General features: G+C 36.3%; 1 protein-coding gene across 2 annotated transcripts in view; it reads right to left on the reverse strand.

Annotated features, from left to right (window-relative positions):
- LOC145670403 (thymidine phosphorylase-like) overlaps positions 1–9,222 on the reverse strand; it is an 81,306-nt gene extending 72,084 nt beyond the window's left edge. For both annotated transcript variants that reach the window (XM_081739046.1, XM_081739045.1), the window contains exon 1: positions 8,956–9,222. In XM_081739046.1, coding sequence (XP_081595172.1) covers positions 8,956–9,001 — 46 coding nt within the window. In that variant the 5' untranslated portion in view covers positions 9,002–9,222. The remainder of the gene's footprint in view (positions 1–8,955) is intronic.
- Between the last annotated feature and the right edge of the window lie 3,206 nt (positions 9,223–12,428).

Genomic DNA, 12,428 nt, shown 5'->3' on the forward strand with positions numbered 1-12,428 from the left:
TTTCACATCTTCTAACATTTTTTCTGTGTAATAGAGGACATGAATACTAAGGTTGTCCCGTACTTTATCTAAATCCTTTACGGGTCCCAACTTGAACAAGAACAAGACCCGAGAACTCTAAGTCAACGACAGATCTTCATCCTTTTCTTTTCTTTCTTTCTTGCTTCACCTCTTTCTAAAATACAACTTGCACTATAGTGCTGAACCATCTTCTGTGAATCTCCCTCAGTTTCACTTTTGCTTCCCACAAACATTTTATTTCAGAACTCTGCTTTTCTGCGGTGCAACTTTCTAGCGAAGTGGTTATGTTTCTCGCACCGTTGTTCATTTCCCGTGTGTACTACCATCTTTTACATGTTGTAGGACTCCGAAGTGCTTTCTAATAACTGGTAGAAGTTTGCCCGCAAGCTGTCTTTTCACGCTATAGAGTTGCTTTAACTTCTTGTGTAGAAGTCTTCCTACCTTTCATGCTGTATTTTTCTTTAGTCTCTTCTTTTTATAATTCCCTTTCTTAACTTTCTGTTCACTGATTTTTATTTTATATTTTCCTCAGTAATTTTCGGTTGGTTTCCGGCTTTTCCTCAATTTCTTAATTATCTCTTCTGTAATCCACGGTTTCTTATCTTTTTTTTTTTTTTCTCGTGTCTGTCTCTTGCATTCAAAGCTTAGTATGAACCGACCACACGTAAGATTCTGAAATTATCTTTTCAATAGTATTGCACACTAAACGGGAAATTTCTCGCCTTGTCTCGACGAGAAGAACCCTTTTAAATTCGAGAGGAGACGACAAATACCTCGAGTCTTGTAATCAGCTCTAGTCAGGGGCGGATCCAGGACCGACTTCTGGTGGGCGGTGGGTTGTCATACTGCTATTTTTAGGGCTCCAAACTCAATTATTATGAGTTTTATTTATATATATAAAATAAGAAAGTTTCCTCTTCTGAGGGGGCGATCGCCCCGATCGCGCCCCCTGGATCTGCCCCTGACACTAGTTCACCCAACGTCTTAGATTGAAACACTGTTTCAGTGTTACATGAATCATAATATAAAAACGGTTTTGACCCAACTGGATGGGTTACGTTTTATCATATATTTCAATCTTCAATAAGAGAGCAAACCGTCTTCCCTGTGCTCACTGAACCGAGAAATGTCCTTGGAAGCAATCAGATAAGAAATTTTGCAGGTGTCCACTCAGCCGCGGACCTCTCGTTATCTTTCGACCAGCTTTTCCTTTCAAGGTCACTACATATATTCTCCAAGGAAGTGATTCCTTGTCACGCTTTAAAAATAACAGGAAATCACTTAACAAGTTCATTTTTAAAATACTGATTCCATTTTACAGGTTGCGAGATATATGAAGCCACAATCAGTTCTGTGAGCACAGGGAAGACTTTTTGCTCTCTTATTGAAGATTGAAATATGTGATAAAAAGTGGTCCATGCAGTTAGGTTAAACGATAAAAACTATAAATTGACTAAGTAATGGTATGAAATCAATAAAAAGCGTTTATCACCGTTTACATAAAAGACCCTATATATTAGTTTAACGTTCAAAATTATGCGCCGAGACTAAGGGAAACGGTGATGATGAGATAGATGAAAATGAGAGAAACAGGAGAATTTCGAGAAAACCAATCCACACGTTGTTTGTCCACATTCAAGTAATTACACAACATACTTTAATAACAAACATGATTTAGATGTTGTTATATCACACACCCTTCGTGAGCTTCTTGTGACGCGAAAGGATTCTGATCACTTCTAGACAGTGGTGGATCCAGGAGGAGCGATCGTCTCCCCCACCCAGAAGAGCAAACTTTCTTATTTTTCATATATAAATAAAACTTATTCCAGAGTTTGGAGCACTTAAAAGTAGCTCTAAGTAGCAGTATGACAACCCACCGCCCCTCCCCCTTCCCAGAAGTCGGTCCTGGATCTACCCCTGCTTCTAGATAAAATTAAAAATAAAAAAAAAAAACAGTTGAGAATGCTCCAAGAGCATTGCCAGAACGAACCTAAAAAGAATTAATTCTTCTTATTAACTTCTACAGTTTTTATAACAATTGTTCTATGTACTTCATTATTATACTCATTAAACAATTCTTGTAATATATCTATTCATTTATAATTACCTTGAGTACTAAATTTTTCCACATGTTTTGTTTAAGAGTTCTGTTAACACGTTCTGCGATAGATTGTTTTACGAAGACATATGCTCAAAATTGAAGAACTCGCAAAATATCATATCTCTATGACTTACGGTTCCCGAGATATGGCTTCATAAATCTCTCGAAATCGGATTTTTTTTTTTTTTTCGCCAATATCTCGGGAACGGTAAGAGTGACGCGAAAAATTCCATCACTTCTTTTAGATATTTTTTGAAGCTCTATCGAATGGAATGAGATTTAAGAGTTAATTTTAATGTTAGTCTATATCGCATTTACCGTACTATACAGTTACAGAAAATGTTGGCTCTATAATTCGTTAAACCTCAAATGATGTACAAGTAAATAAGCTGACATTCCTCTTTGCTATGACCTATAACCCTTAAGAGATCCGGGGTTTTGGGGCTACTTTTTAGACTTTCAGTCAAGCAGCTACTGCATCGTCACTATTTATCCTAGGATCATGGTTCATACCTCATTCTCTTCAGAATGGACCTGGCTTTCAAATGATATCACTTGCATGCTCATACCGTATACCAGGAGCGGGAAAAATGATGTCAAATGGAAAATTTCGGAGGGAATTTTTTTTTCTCGCACTTTGGGCCCCCCTGGAGCGGAAAGGCGGAAATTTTGGCACCGGAAATTTTAGCACCAGTAGTTTTGACACGGTAATTTTGGCACCGGTAATTTTGGCACCGGTAATTTTGGCACCAAGAAACGAAGCAAACGGAAATTTTGGCACCATTTATAATAGAAGTACAGAAAATGTGAGAAAATACTCTGAATGTAATAGATATTTAAACTCACATGTTATTAACTAGAAATGCTCCAGCGCGACGAATCAAACCAGTGACGAATGAACAGTCAGCGACAAAATGTCTTTCTCTTCTGTAAAATTTATTTTGCTTATAACTTTGGAATTGATGGACTGATTTGAGTAGTTTTCTGAAATTTACCGAAAACTATATCTGCTTTAAGTTGCTGCATATTGCACGCAAATCTGTCCGTCCATTCGAAAGATATTCGCAGAAGAAATTTTAACATAGGAAAAGAACTTTTGTTACTGACAGTACAGACACCAGTAAAGGTACTATTGGCAGTTTCATTATATATTCAAAGCAAGTTAAAATTCCCCTCTAACGGGTTTGTATTTTACTTTCAAGTGCAAACAGTAAAAGCTAATTGGAACCATGGAAATTGAAGTACAGAGAAAGAAAATTAGAAAGTACTCTGGATATAATAGATGTTAATGAAAATTTGCAGAAAAGACATCAAAATTTGTGCTTGGCCTACAATGCTGGAACAAAGAGCATGCAAGAATTTTTGCATGCTGTTTCATTTAATGTTGTGCACAACAAAAGTTAAAGATATAAAGAAAAGGTGCAATGTTTTACAATTGGGATTATTGTGAACAGTGGCGTATTTACGATTTTGTTTCGGGAGGGGCTTTGCTAACTTTCGGAGGGGGGCTTTGCCTGAAAATCTGAAAATTCTGCAAGATATTTCATATACTTGACTATAGTAAGTAAGATTTCGGGGGGGCTTAAGCCCGGAAGCCCCCCTAAATACACCACTGATTGTGAACCATATATTATTGCAAATCATGTGTTATTGAAATTCATTTACTGATTTGTTAATTTTTCTTGCGTAAGTGTGTATTTAAGTTTTCTTAGTTAAGAGTTCAATAATTTCCATTTTGACTTGCTTTGAATACCTTATGAAGCTACCAATATTACCTTTTACTGGTGTTTGTACATTCGTCCCTGGTTTCATTATTCGTGCTGATACAGTTCTAGTCATTAACATGTGAACGTAAATATCTAGTATATCCAGAGTATTTTCTATATTTTTCTCTGTACTTCAATTTCCATGGTTCGAATCAGCTGTTACTGTTTGCACTTGAAAGTAAAATACAAATCCAGTACAGTGAATATAATGCAGTCTTCAGCAACTCAAAGAAGATACAGTTTTCCATAAATTACAGAAAACTTCTCAAATCAGTCCATCAATTCCAAAATTATAGGCAAATAAATTTTACAGAAGAGAAAGAAATTTTGTCACTGACTGTACATTCGTCACTGGTTTGATTCGTCGCGCTGGAGCAGTTCTAGTTAATAACATGTGAGTTTAAATATCTATTACATTCAGAGTATTTTCTCACATTTTCTGTACTTCTATTATAAATGGTGCCAAAATTTCCGTTTGCTTCGTTTCTTGGTGCCAAAATTACCGGTGCCAAAATTACCGTGTCAAAACTACTGGTGCCAAAATTTCCGGTGCCAAAATTACCGCGCCCCCCTGGAGCGACCCTGTGTGAACATAGCCATCTTAAAAAATCTGATAAATAGTACTTGGTATGCTGAATATGTGTGCCAAATTTCAAGTTTCTATCTTGAATACCAAGGGCGGGAGAAATTTTATCAGGAATTCACACCTGCCCCAAATTACCGTAAAACGCCATGATCTTAGGTAAAAAATGTCCTGAGACATCCCTAATTACCCTAGGGTCATGTTTCGCCTATCATTCTCTTCAGAATAGAACTGCCTTTCAGGCGGTATGACTCACATGTCTCCATCATGTATCTAAGGCGGGAAAATGAGGAAAAACGGGATTTTTTGGGTCTAAATGTCCTTTTTTCAACTTTTAGCCCACCCGGACCTCCCTGTTTTAACGCAGAGATCTGAAAAAGAAAATCTGGTAAATACTACTCGGTGGGCTGAATGTTTATGCACAATTCCAATTTTCCAGGTGCAAAAGTAAGCCCGCCAAAAAAAAAATATACCGACAATGTCCCATATTCCCGTATACAGAGGGAAATTTTTAAACATTCCCTGAGACATCCCTAATTACCCTAGGGTCATGTTTCGCCGATTATTCTCTTCAGAATATAACTGCTTTTCAGGCGGTACCACCTCACTTGTCCCCATCATATACCTAAGGCGGGAAAATCCCGTGAAAGGGATTTTTTGGTAAAATTTCCCTTTTTCAACGTTTAGCCCCTCTGTACTCCCCTGTTTTAACGCAGAAATCTGAAAAAAATCTGGTAAATACTACTCGGTGGACTGAATGTTTGTGCACAATTTCAATCTTCTAGGTGCAAAAATAAGCCAGAACAAAAATAGTACCGAAAATGTCCAAAATTCCCCTATACAGAAGTATATTTTGATAAAAATTCCCTGACACTTCCCTAATTACCCTAGGGCCATATGTCGCACATCATTCTCTTCAGAATAGAAGTGCCTTTCAGGCGGTACCATTCATTTGTCTCCATCATGTATCTAAGGCGGGAAAATGTGGAAAAACGGGATTTTTGGGTAAAAATATCCCTTTTTTCAAATTTTTGACCCTCTGGATCCCCCCTGTTTTAACGCAGAAATCTGAAAAAATCTGGTAAATACTACTTGGCGGACTGCATGCTTGTGCAAAATTTCAATCTTCTACGTGCAAAAATAAGCCCGCCAAAAATACTTTACATAATCCCCCCCAAAAAAAGTATTACACGAAAATATAAATTTTAGACTTATGACGTCATCACCTCCTATGTCTCGACACAGGAAGGTGTGAAACCATCCGTAATGTCTTCTGCAATGCCTCTGGACTTGAAAAACAAAAACAAAAAAAAAACGGACAAAAAAAAGCTCAAATAGGAGAGTTATAACGCAATGTACCATGAAACACCCCGTATGGTACAAATTGTACCATGGGATCCCCAAAGGGATAATCTAGGTTGGGACCTATTACCTTGTCTGTGAAATGAAATGATTGACTTAAAAGCGAATAACAGACAGGACTGAAAGGTAAAGGAGGGAAAGGAAAATAGACTGAGGGATTTAGAGAGATCTGAAGCACAGAACCGTCCATATTGTAGAGCTTTTATGACCATGGACACAGTGTTCTGATGTAAGCTCTGGCTAGACAAGTCTGTGAAATAAAACGATAGACTTAAAAGTAAACGACAGATGAGGAAGGTAAAGGAAGGAAAGGAAGATAAACTAAGGGATTCAGATACATCTGAAGCACGATACTTTCCACCTTGTAGAGCTTCTCTGGACATGGATCCGCTATTCTCAAGTTGGACAGATGGCTCATTCAGGCAGTTCGATAAAGGTGTTCCACAGAAGCTCCTAGTTTATCTAGGTTCCCTGTGGCCTAGTATCGAGTCAGTGTGTGTGAAACGAAATGTAAGTACTTTACCACTGAGCCAGAGTCTTCCTCTTATTGAATTAAAGAAATATGTTTCCACTTACGTTCTAATTCTATCGCCATGTCTCCCTCTAAAATTGTTATAATGCCTACAAAATTACGCTCTCCAAAAATTATTGTAAGTTCTCTCACACAGTATTTAAGCATATATATGGAAACCCTGTTCATAGTACAGTTGTCTCGTGAATCATACAAGGAAGATGCACTTTTCGTCACTACAGGATAATTTCATGATCTGCTTTTCATGTGTCGTTGAAGTTTATCAGACATAAATTACGAGACGCAGAAACAATGCATAACCGTAATTAGTAAATTCCATCGTTTAACCCAGACATTTCCTTTTCATAGGAGCACGTATAATTACTCAATAGAGACAGGGACATTTCTGACACAGATAATATCATTTTCTATAGTCTGTTAAATAAGTATGAGCTTATTAAAGTAATTTTAACGGGACAGTCCCGATTTTTTAAAAAAGATTTGGTTAAATTTTGCTTTAACCAAAATTCTCTAATAGTAATAGTTTTTAGTATGCGGCGTTCCAACTGGTTCCTCTAAACTTCGCTTATACGCAATGGGGGGTGGCTTTTGCAGTATAACACAACGAAACTACATAAGACATGAAAAGATCATTTCTCAAAGATTTTTTAATACTTATATGTTTCTGATGGTCATTGGCGCAAATCCCGGGCGGATGAGGGGGACGTTCCCCCTCCAATCTTGCAACTGGGGGGATTGCCCCCCCCCCAATAATCTGATTTGAAATGTGTTTTTTGGGCAGAAATGTGATGATTTGTGTCCGATTGCCACAAAGGAAAATGAGATGAAATTGATGTCCCCCCAGAATCTGCCCGTCTCTCAATGTTGACGACAACTCTGCTCTCCTGATCTTCTACAGCATTGTTTTTCAACTTCATAAATATTTTGAACATCGCTTAAAAAAAGATTATGGGACGTTCTTATCCGTCCCCTGCAATGTTGAAGCCAGATTTGCGCCGCTGCTGATGATGTTTCTAAACTCAATTTGAAAGTCTGTCAGTTCGTATTTGTAAATGTTTGTCCCTCATTTGGCCTTTTTTTTTTTTTTTTTTAATCAATATCATAAGGACATCACTGATACAGTCAGCGCTGGCGGATTCATAGAGAGGCCGGTGGATGACAACAGCCCACTATCCCCTACTCCATTGGCTACCTTTTTATAGGTCTGTATATAAATTATTACACTGCTTTATTCTGATTTGATGTTGGGGCGCGGTGGCTCAGTGGTAGAGCGTTCACCTCCGGTGTTTGGGGTCTCTGGTTTGATCCCAGATCGCGCCGTGTGAACTTTGTGTTGGACAAACACCGTGCTCGTGGATTGTCCCGGGGCTCTCCCGTTTCCTCCCACTTTATTCATTTCACCATTTCATTCATCTCTCATCATCACTGTCTCCTTTAGCCTAACCGGCATAACCGGGGGACGTAAAACTTAAAGATTTCATTTCATTTTTCTGATCTGATTTAAAGCTCCGTGTTTTAAGCCTACATTAGCTAATCGTCCAGGGGACGACCACCTCCTGCAAACTGCTCTTCTGGATCCGGTACTGGTAGCCAGCAAGTTGTTCTATGCGGGTCCCATGATTTTCACGGGGACCATTTGTTTACATACCAAAGACAAATCAAGTGCGCTCTTTCAGAATATGAAAATATTAATAACTCACCAATATGTCTTACAGACGTACATATTATTATTATTATTATTATTATTATTATTATTATTATTATTATTATTATTATTATTATTATTATTATTATTATTATTTCAGTATGTTATGTTTCTGAAACATGGGGCTTGACAGTGAGTCAAGTTAGAAGCACAGGTTGTAGAAATGTACGAATAACAAGCTACTCATAGGGAAACAAACCGTTTATGAAAGTCTATTTGTTTAAACTGCTTTTTTATTCGTTTGTTTTTAAAAATATCCACACAATAACAAAAGCAAGATCAAACTCTGCCACTGTTTTGTAATAGTTTAGGAGTTTGACTATGGGCATATAATTTGAAGTACTTACCAACTACCTCTATAAAAATTGTTGCGGAAGTACCGCAGGATCTTGAAACATGGATATTTGGATAGAGCACACAGCACATACTAGTTTCTAAGTGAAGTCTTGACCTGATTATGGTAGTCCCATAGTATTGGAGCTATGGGCCTTTAAATTTCATTTTTTTAATGTTTTAGGCAGCCTTTAGCTCCAAAAGGAAGCATTTGTGCACCCAGGTTGGTCTATACTTTTTGTCTTATCTTGGTGTGAGGAGTTACCTCCGAAACGTATTGTTTTGAAACACCCTGTATACATCTTGATGAACCTAATACTTCATGCGAAACAATTATTATTGTCGCGCATTGCATAACTTTATCAACTACAGGAAATATATTGAATACAGTAATGAGTGAGTAAGCAAATGCAATAATTATATTTCGAAAAAGCAAGTCACTTTTAAGAACCTAGTACAGGGCAATGACTCCCGCTTGTCCTACGCTGTTGGCGCCCATGAGTCCTAAATTTAATAAAATCCTTTCCAGGCATTACTTTTGAAACTTACCTTTTGAATGGTAATTTTCCGATGTTTTTGATGCACCATACACCATCTTTTAACTCTATATATTTTATTTCACAAATACACTATAATTATGTGAACTTCCGTTAAAATCAAATGCACTATTATTGTATTTATCAAGGTTGCACGTTTTATCTAACTATGCCATCATGCTTAGTATCTATTTGAATTTCAGATTTTAACAACACTAAGCAATTTGGCACATCCTTGATCTTTACATAATAGTAGTGAGCAAAGTCGAAATAACGTACGCACTCAGTAGCACAGAAAACTTATTTTGTTATATTGTTCAAAACGCGTTATCAGTTGTAGACTGCTTGCGTTGCGTAATAAATCTTGATGGTGTTGTTTTATAAGTTCTTTTGGTTTGTCTTCAAATGTGATTAGAGATTTATTTAAAAAAAGAAAAAAAAACACTTTTCTAAGATTTTATTCATAAGCAGCGAAGCTGAAATGTAAATTTGTGCACTTTCATTCTGACAAAAAAAAAAAAAACTATTAAACGACGATAAAATTTAATGAATGAAGCGTCGGTAAGTTTGGCACTTCCTGTAATGTCAGGGAAAATGCTGAGTATACCCACCTAGCACCGTTAATTGGTTGAAAATTGGGCAAGGCGAATACGAAATATACGAGAATCACCCCGTTACCATACGAGAATCCCATGGCCACCTTCGTCACTATTGAGTCACATTCAAGTCTACAAAGTCAGAAATGTGAACCAGTACACTCAGGTAGCAATTTTATCATTTTGGTGTTACTCTGATGAAATGCACACTTTATACTATTATGCATTTCGTTAAACGAAGAAATAGACAATCTGAAGTAAATGAAAAAATTTCTTTCATCTTTTCTCAATTTAAGAAACAGACTGTTACAATGATAACCTCTATTTACGTTGTTTATTTCATTTAATATATAGGAGTAAAGTGCTTTAACGTATGCACTCGCTATACAATAGAAGAAGAAGAAGGAAATTGTGTAATGGACAAGGATGTTATAAAATAGAGGATATGCTCATACGTATCTTCATCCTATTAAATCAATGAAGCCAAAAAAAACAACAACCGAGCATCGCCAAGTCTGATTGGCTACTCTCATTTCCTCCATCGTCTGATTGGCTACTTTCGTTTCCGCCATGATTGTTGGTTCAAATCATTGCGATCCTATTGGGCGGAGTGGGCAGAGTAGGGGTGGCAAAACTGTGACATATGGCTTCAAGATTTTGTTGTAAGGGCAAATCCTCTATTTTATAAGATCCTTGGTAATTAACAATCTTGTTTTTTAGATGTTTTGTTTTCAGTCGATAGATATCAATGTTTGTTGATTAATTGTTAAGGACAATAGTACGGTTACTATGGTAACAGTTGCGTTGCCAGACTTGTTTATCTATGCTTGTTAAAAAATATAATGCAAGGGTACGCCATGTTTTTATGCAAAAGTGTACTGAATCGCTGTGAAACAAATAACAAGTATTCTGCAATACAGTGCATTTAAATGATTGCAAATAGTGTGTAATCAATATATACTTAGCGTAGTAAGTAACAATCATATTTTCATATATGAGTTATGCTACAAAATAAAACCGAAGTGAGGCAAAATATGTTAATTATACTGTAAAATGAATATTCTTCAAGTCTTGATCGTAAGGTGAATCCACATTGTCCTATATCTTCTGTTCCTTTGTAGCTTCTTCTGACTTTAACATGGCCGCCATTTCGGTATCACGATCTTTTGAACGGCTCAGGAGTACTCAATGCCTTCACACTACAGGTTCACATGAGCGGCTCACGCGAGCAGCTCACAAGATCGTCGTGTGAAGGAGACCTTATTATTATAAATTAACGTTTATAACAGTTATTTTTAACCCTGGTAGTCTTTTTGACATAACATTTTCTTCGTTGAACATTACTATAAAAGACAAATTATTCGCTTGAACTAGAGAAACCACTATGACCAACGATCTGGTCTTTTTTTTTTTTTAATAATCGGTTCTCGTCGATTATTGATGTTTAAAATTTATTTCCTTAGAAAAGTAATTACTCTGTTTTTCGTGTGATAATAGGAAAAGAAATGTGAGAAAATATAGCAAGAATTCGAGATTTCAACAGATTTACATATTTCCCTTACATGCCGAAGAAGGTTTTTTTTTTTTTTTTTTTTTTTTTAGAGTTTGTCTTTCTGTTTTTCCGTTCGTCATGATTAAGGTCCGGATTTTTATGTTTTTACATATTTTTTCCTTTGTATTTACGCTGGTGAAAATATGAAATGTTCGCAAATGACAAAGTAATGAGCCATATAAACCAAAATCACGTTACATATTTTTACACATTTGGAAGTATGTTAGATATTTACCGTCTACTGTACATATTTTTACATAAATTCAGTTTCCTTGCTCCTTTTCGCTACTTTTTTTAAATAATACGCAAATAAAAATAGGCCTATATATGGAACAATAACTCAAAAAGTACTTTATTTAATTATGTGTATTTTTTCTCTCACTTTGTTCAACCGATTTGCATTGCGGGAAAACTGGGTTAAAACAAATAGTACACTCTACAATATGCAAAGAAACGTCGTCAGTTATCGCTTGCAATCCTGAAAAAAAAAAGAAAGAAAAAGATGTTTTTTTTTATATAAAGAAGAAAAACAATATAAGGATTTTTGTGCTTATCCCCTTTGCAAGCAGACTCCTCTCGGATGTGTGCCGACAAAACAAACTAAAACGCACACAGTTGGCTAGCTTTCTCACCTTTTTTTGTATGTGCAACCTCTATGGGTGGAGGTGGGGGTGCCGGTGAGAGGGAAGTGATTGGAGCAGCTAGGCTTTATCACTTGTTTCCTAAATCGAATAAAAAATCGCTTTTGTATGACTCGATGGCTACTCCGCCACTTTTTACTTCAAACAAAGAGGGAAAGGATTCAGTTTTGCGACCGGTTTGTTAGTGTGTACGCTTTGAGTCAGTTTCTTGTTTTCAATGATGGCTTCCTCTTCATATGTTCAATAATGTGTTCTTTTAGTTTCTTACATATTTTCGTTTGTTTCTCCTGAAAATTTGTACGTATCTGTAGGAAGTTATTTACACTTGTTAAGCTTTTATTACATAAATGTATTACAGTATATTTATTAGCTAAGAAAATAGCAGACACAAAATAAACACGGGAAAATATTTTTACATATTTTCATATTTTTAACATATTTCTTACATATTTCATTGATTTTTGTTACATATTTATGTACATATTTCGGTACTTTGTACTACATAACAATCCGGGCCTTAGTCATGATATATATAGGAAGTATGAAAAAGTTCGTGCGATCACCTTGAAGGTCACGAACCACAAATCCCAAATCCCCTTGAACATGCATTTTATAGCTAGATTCTTGTATGTTAACTATGGAAATTCTGGACTCGTTAGAACAACTCTTTTATTTATTTATTTTTATTTTATTTATT

Source organism: Thermobia domestica, chromosome 14 (genome assembly GCF_964235325.1).
Source record: "Thermobia domestica chromosome 14, izTheDome1.hap1.1, whole genome shotgun sequence".
NCBI classification, from domain to species: domain Eukaryota; kingdom Metazoa; phylum Arthropoda; class Insecta; order Zygentoma; family Lepismatidae; genus Thermobia; species Thermobia domestica.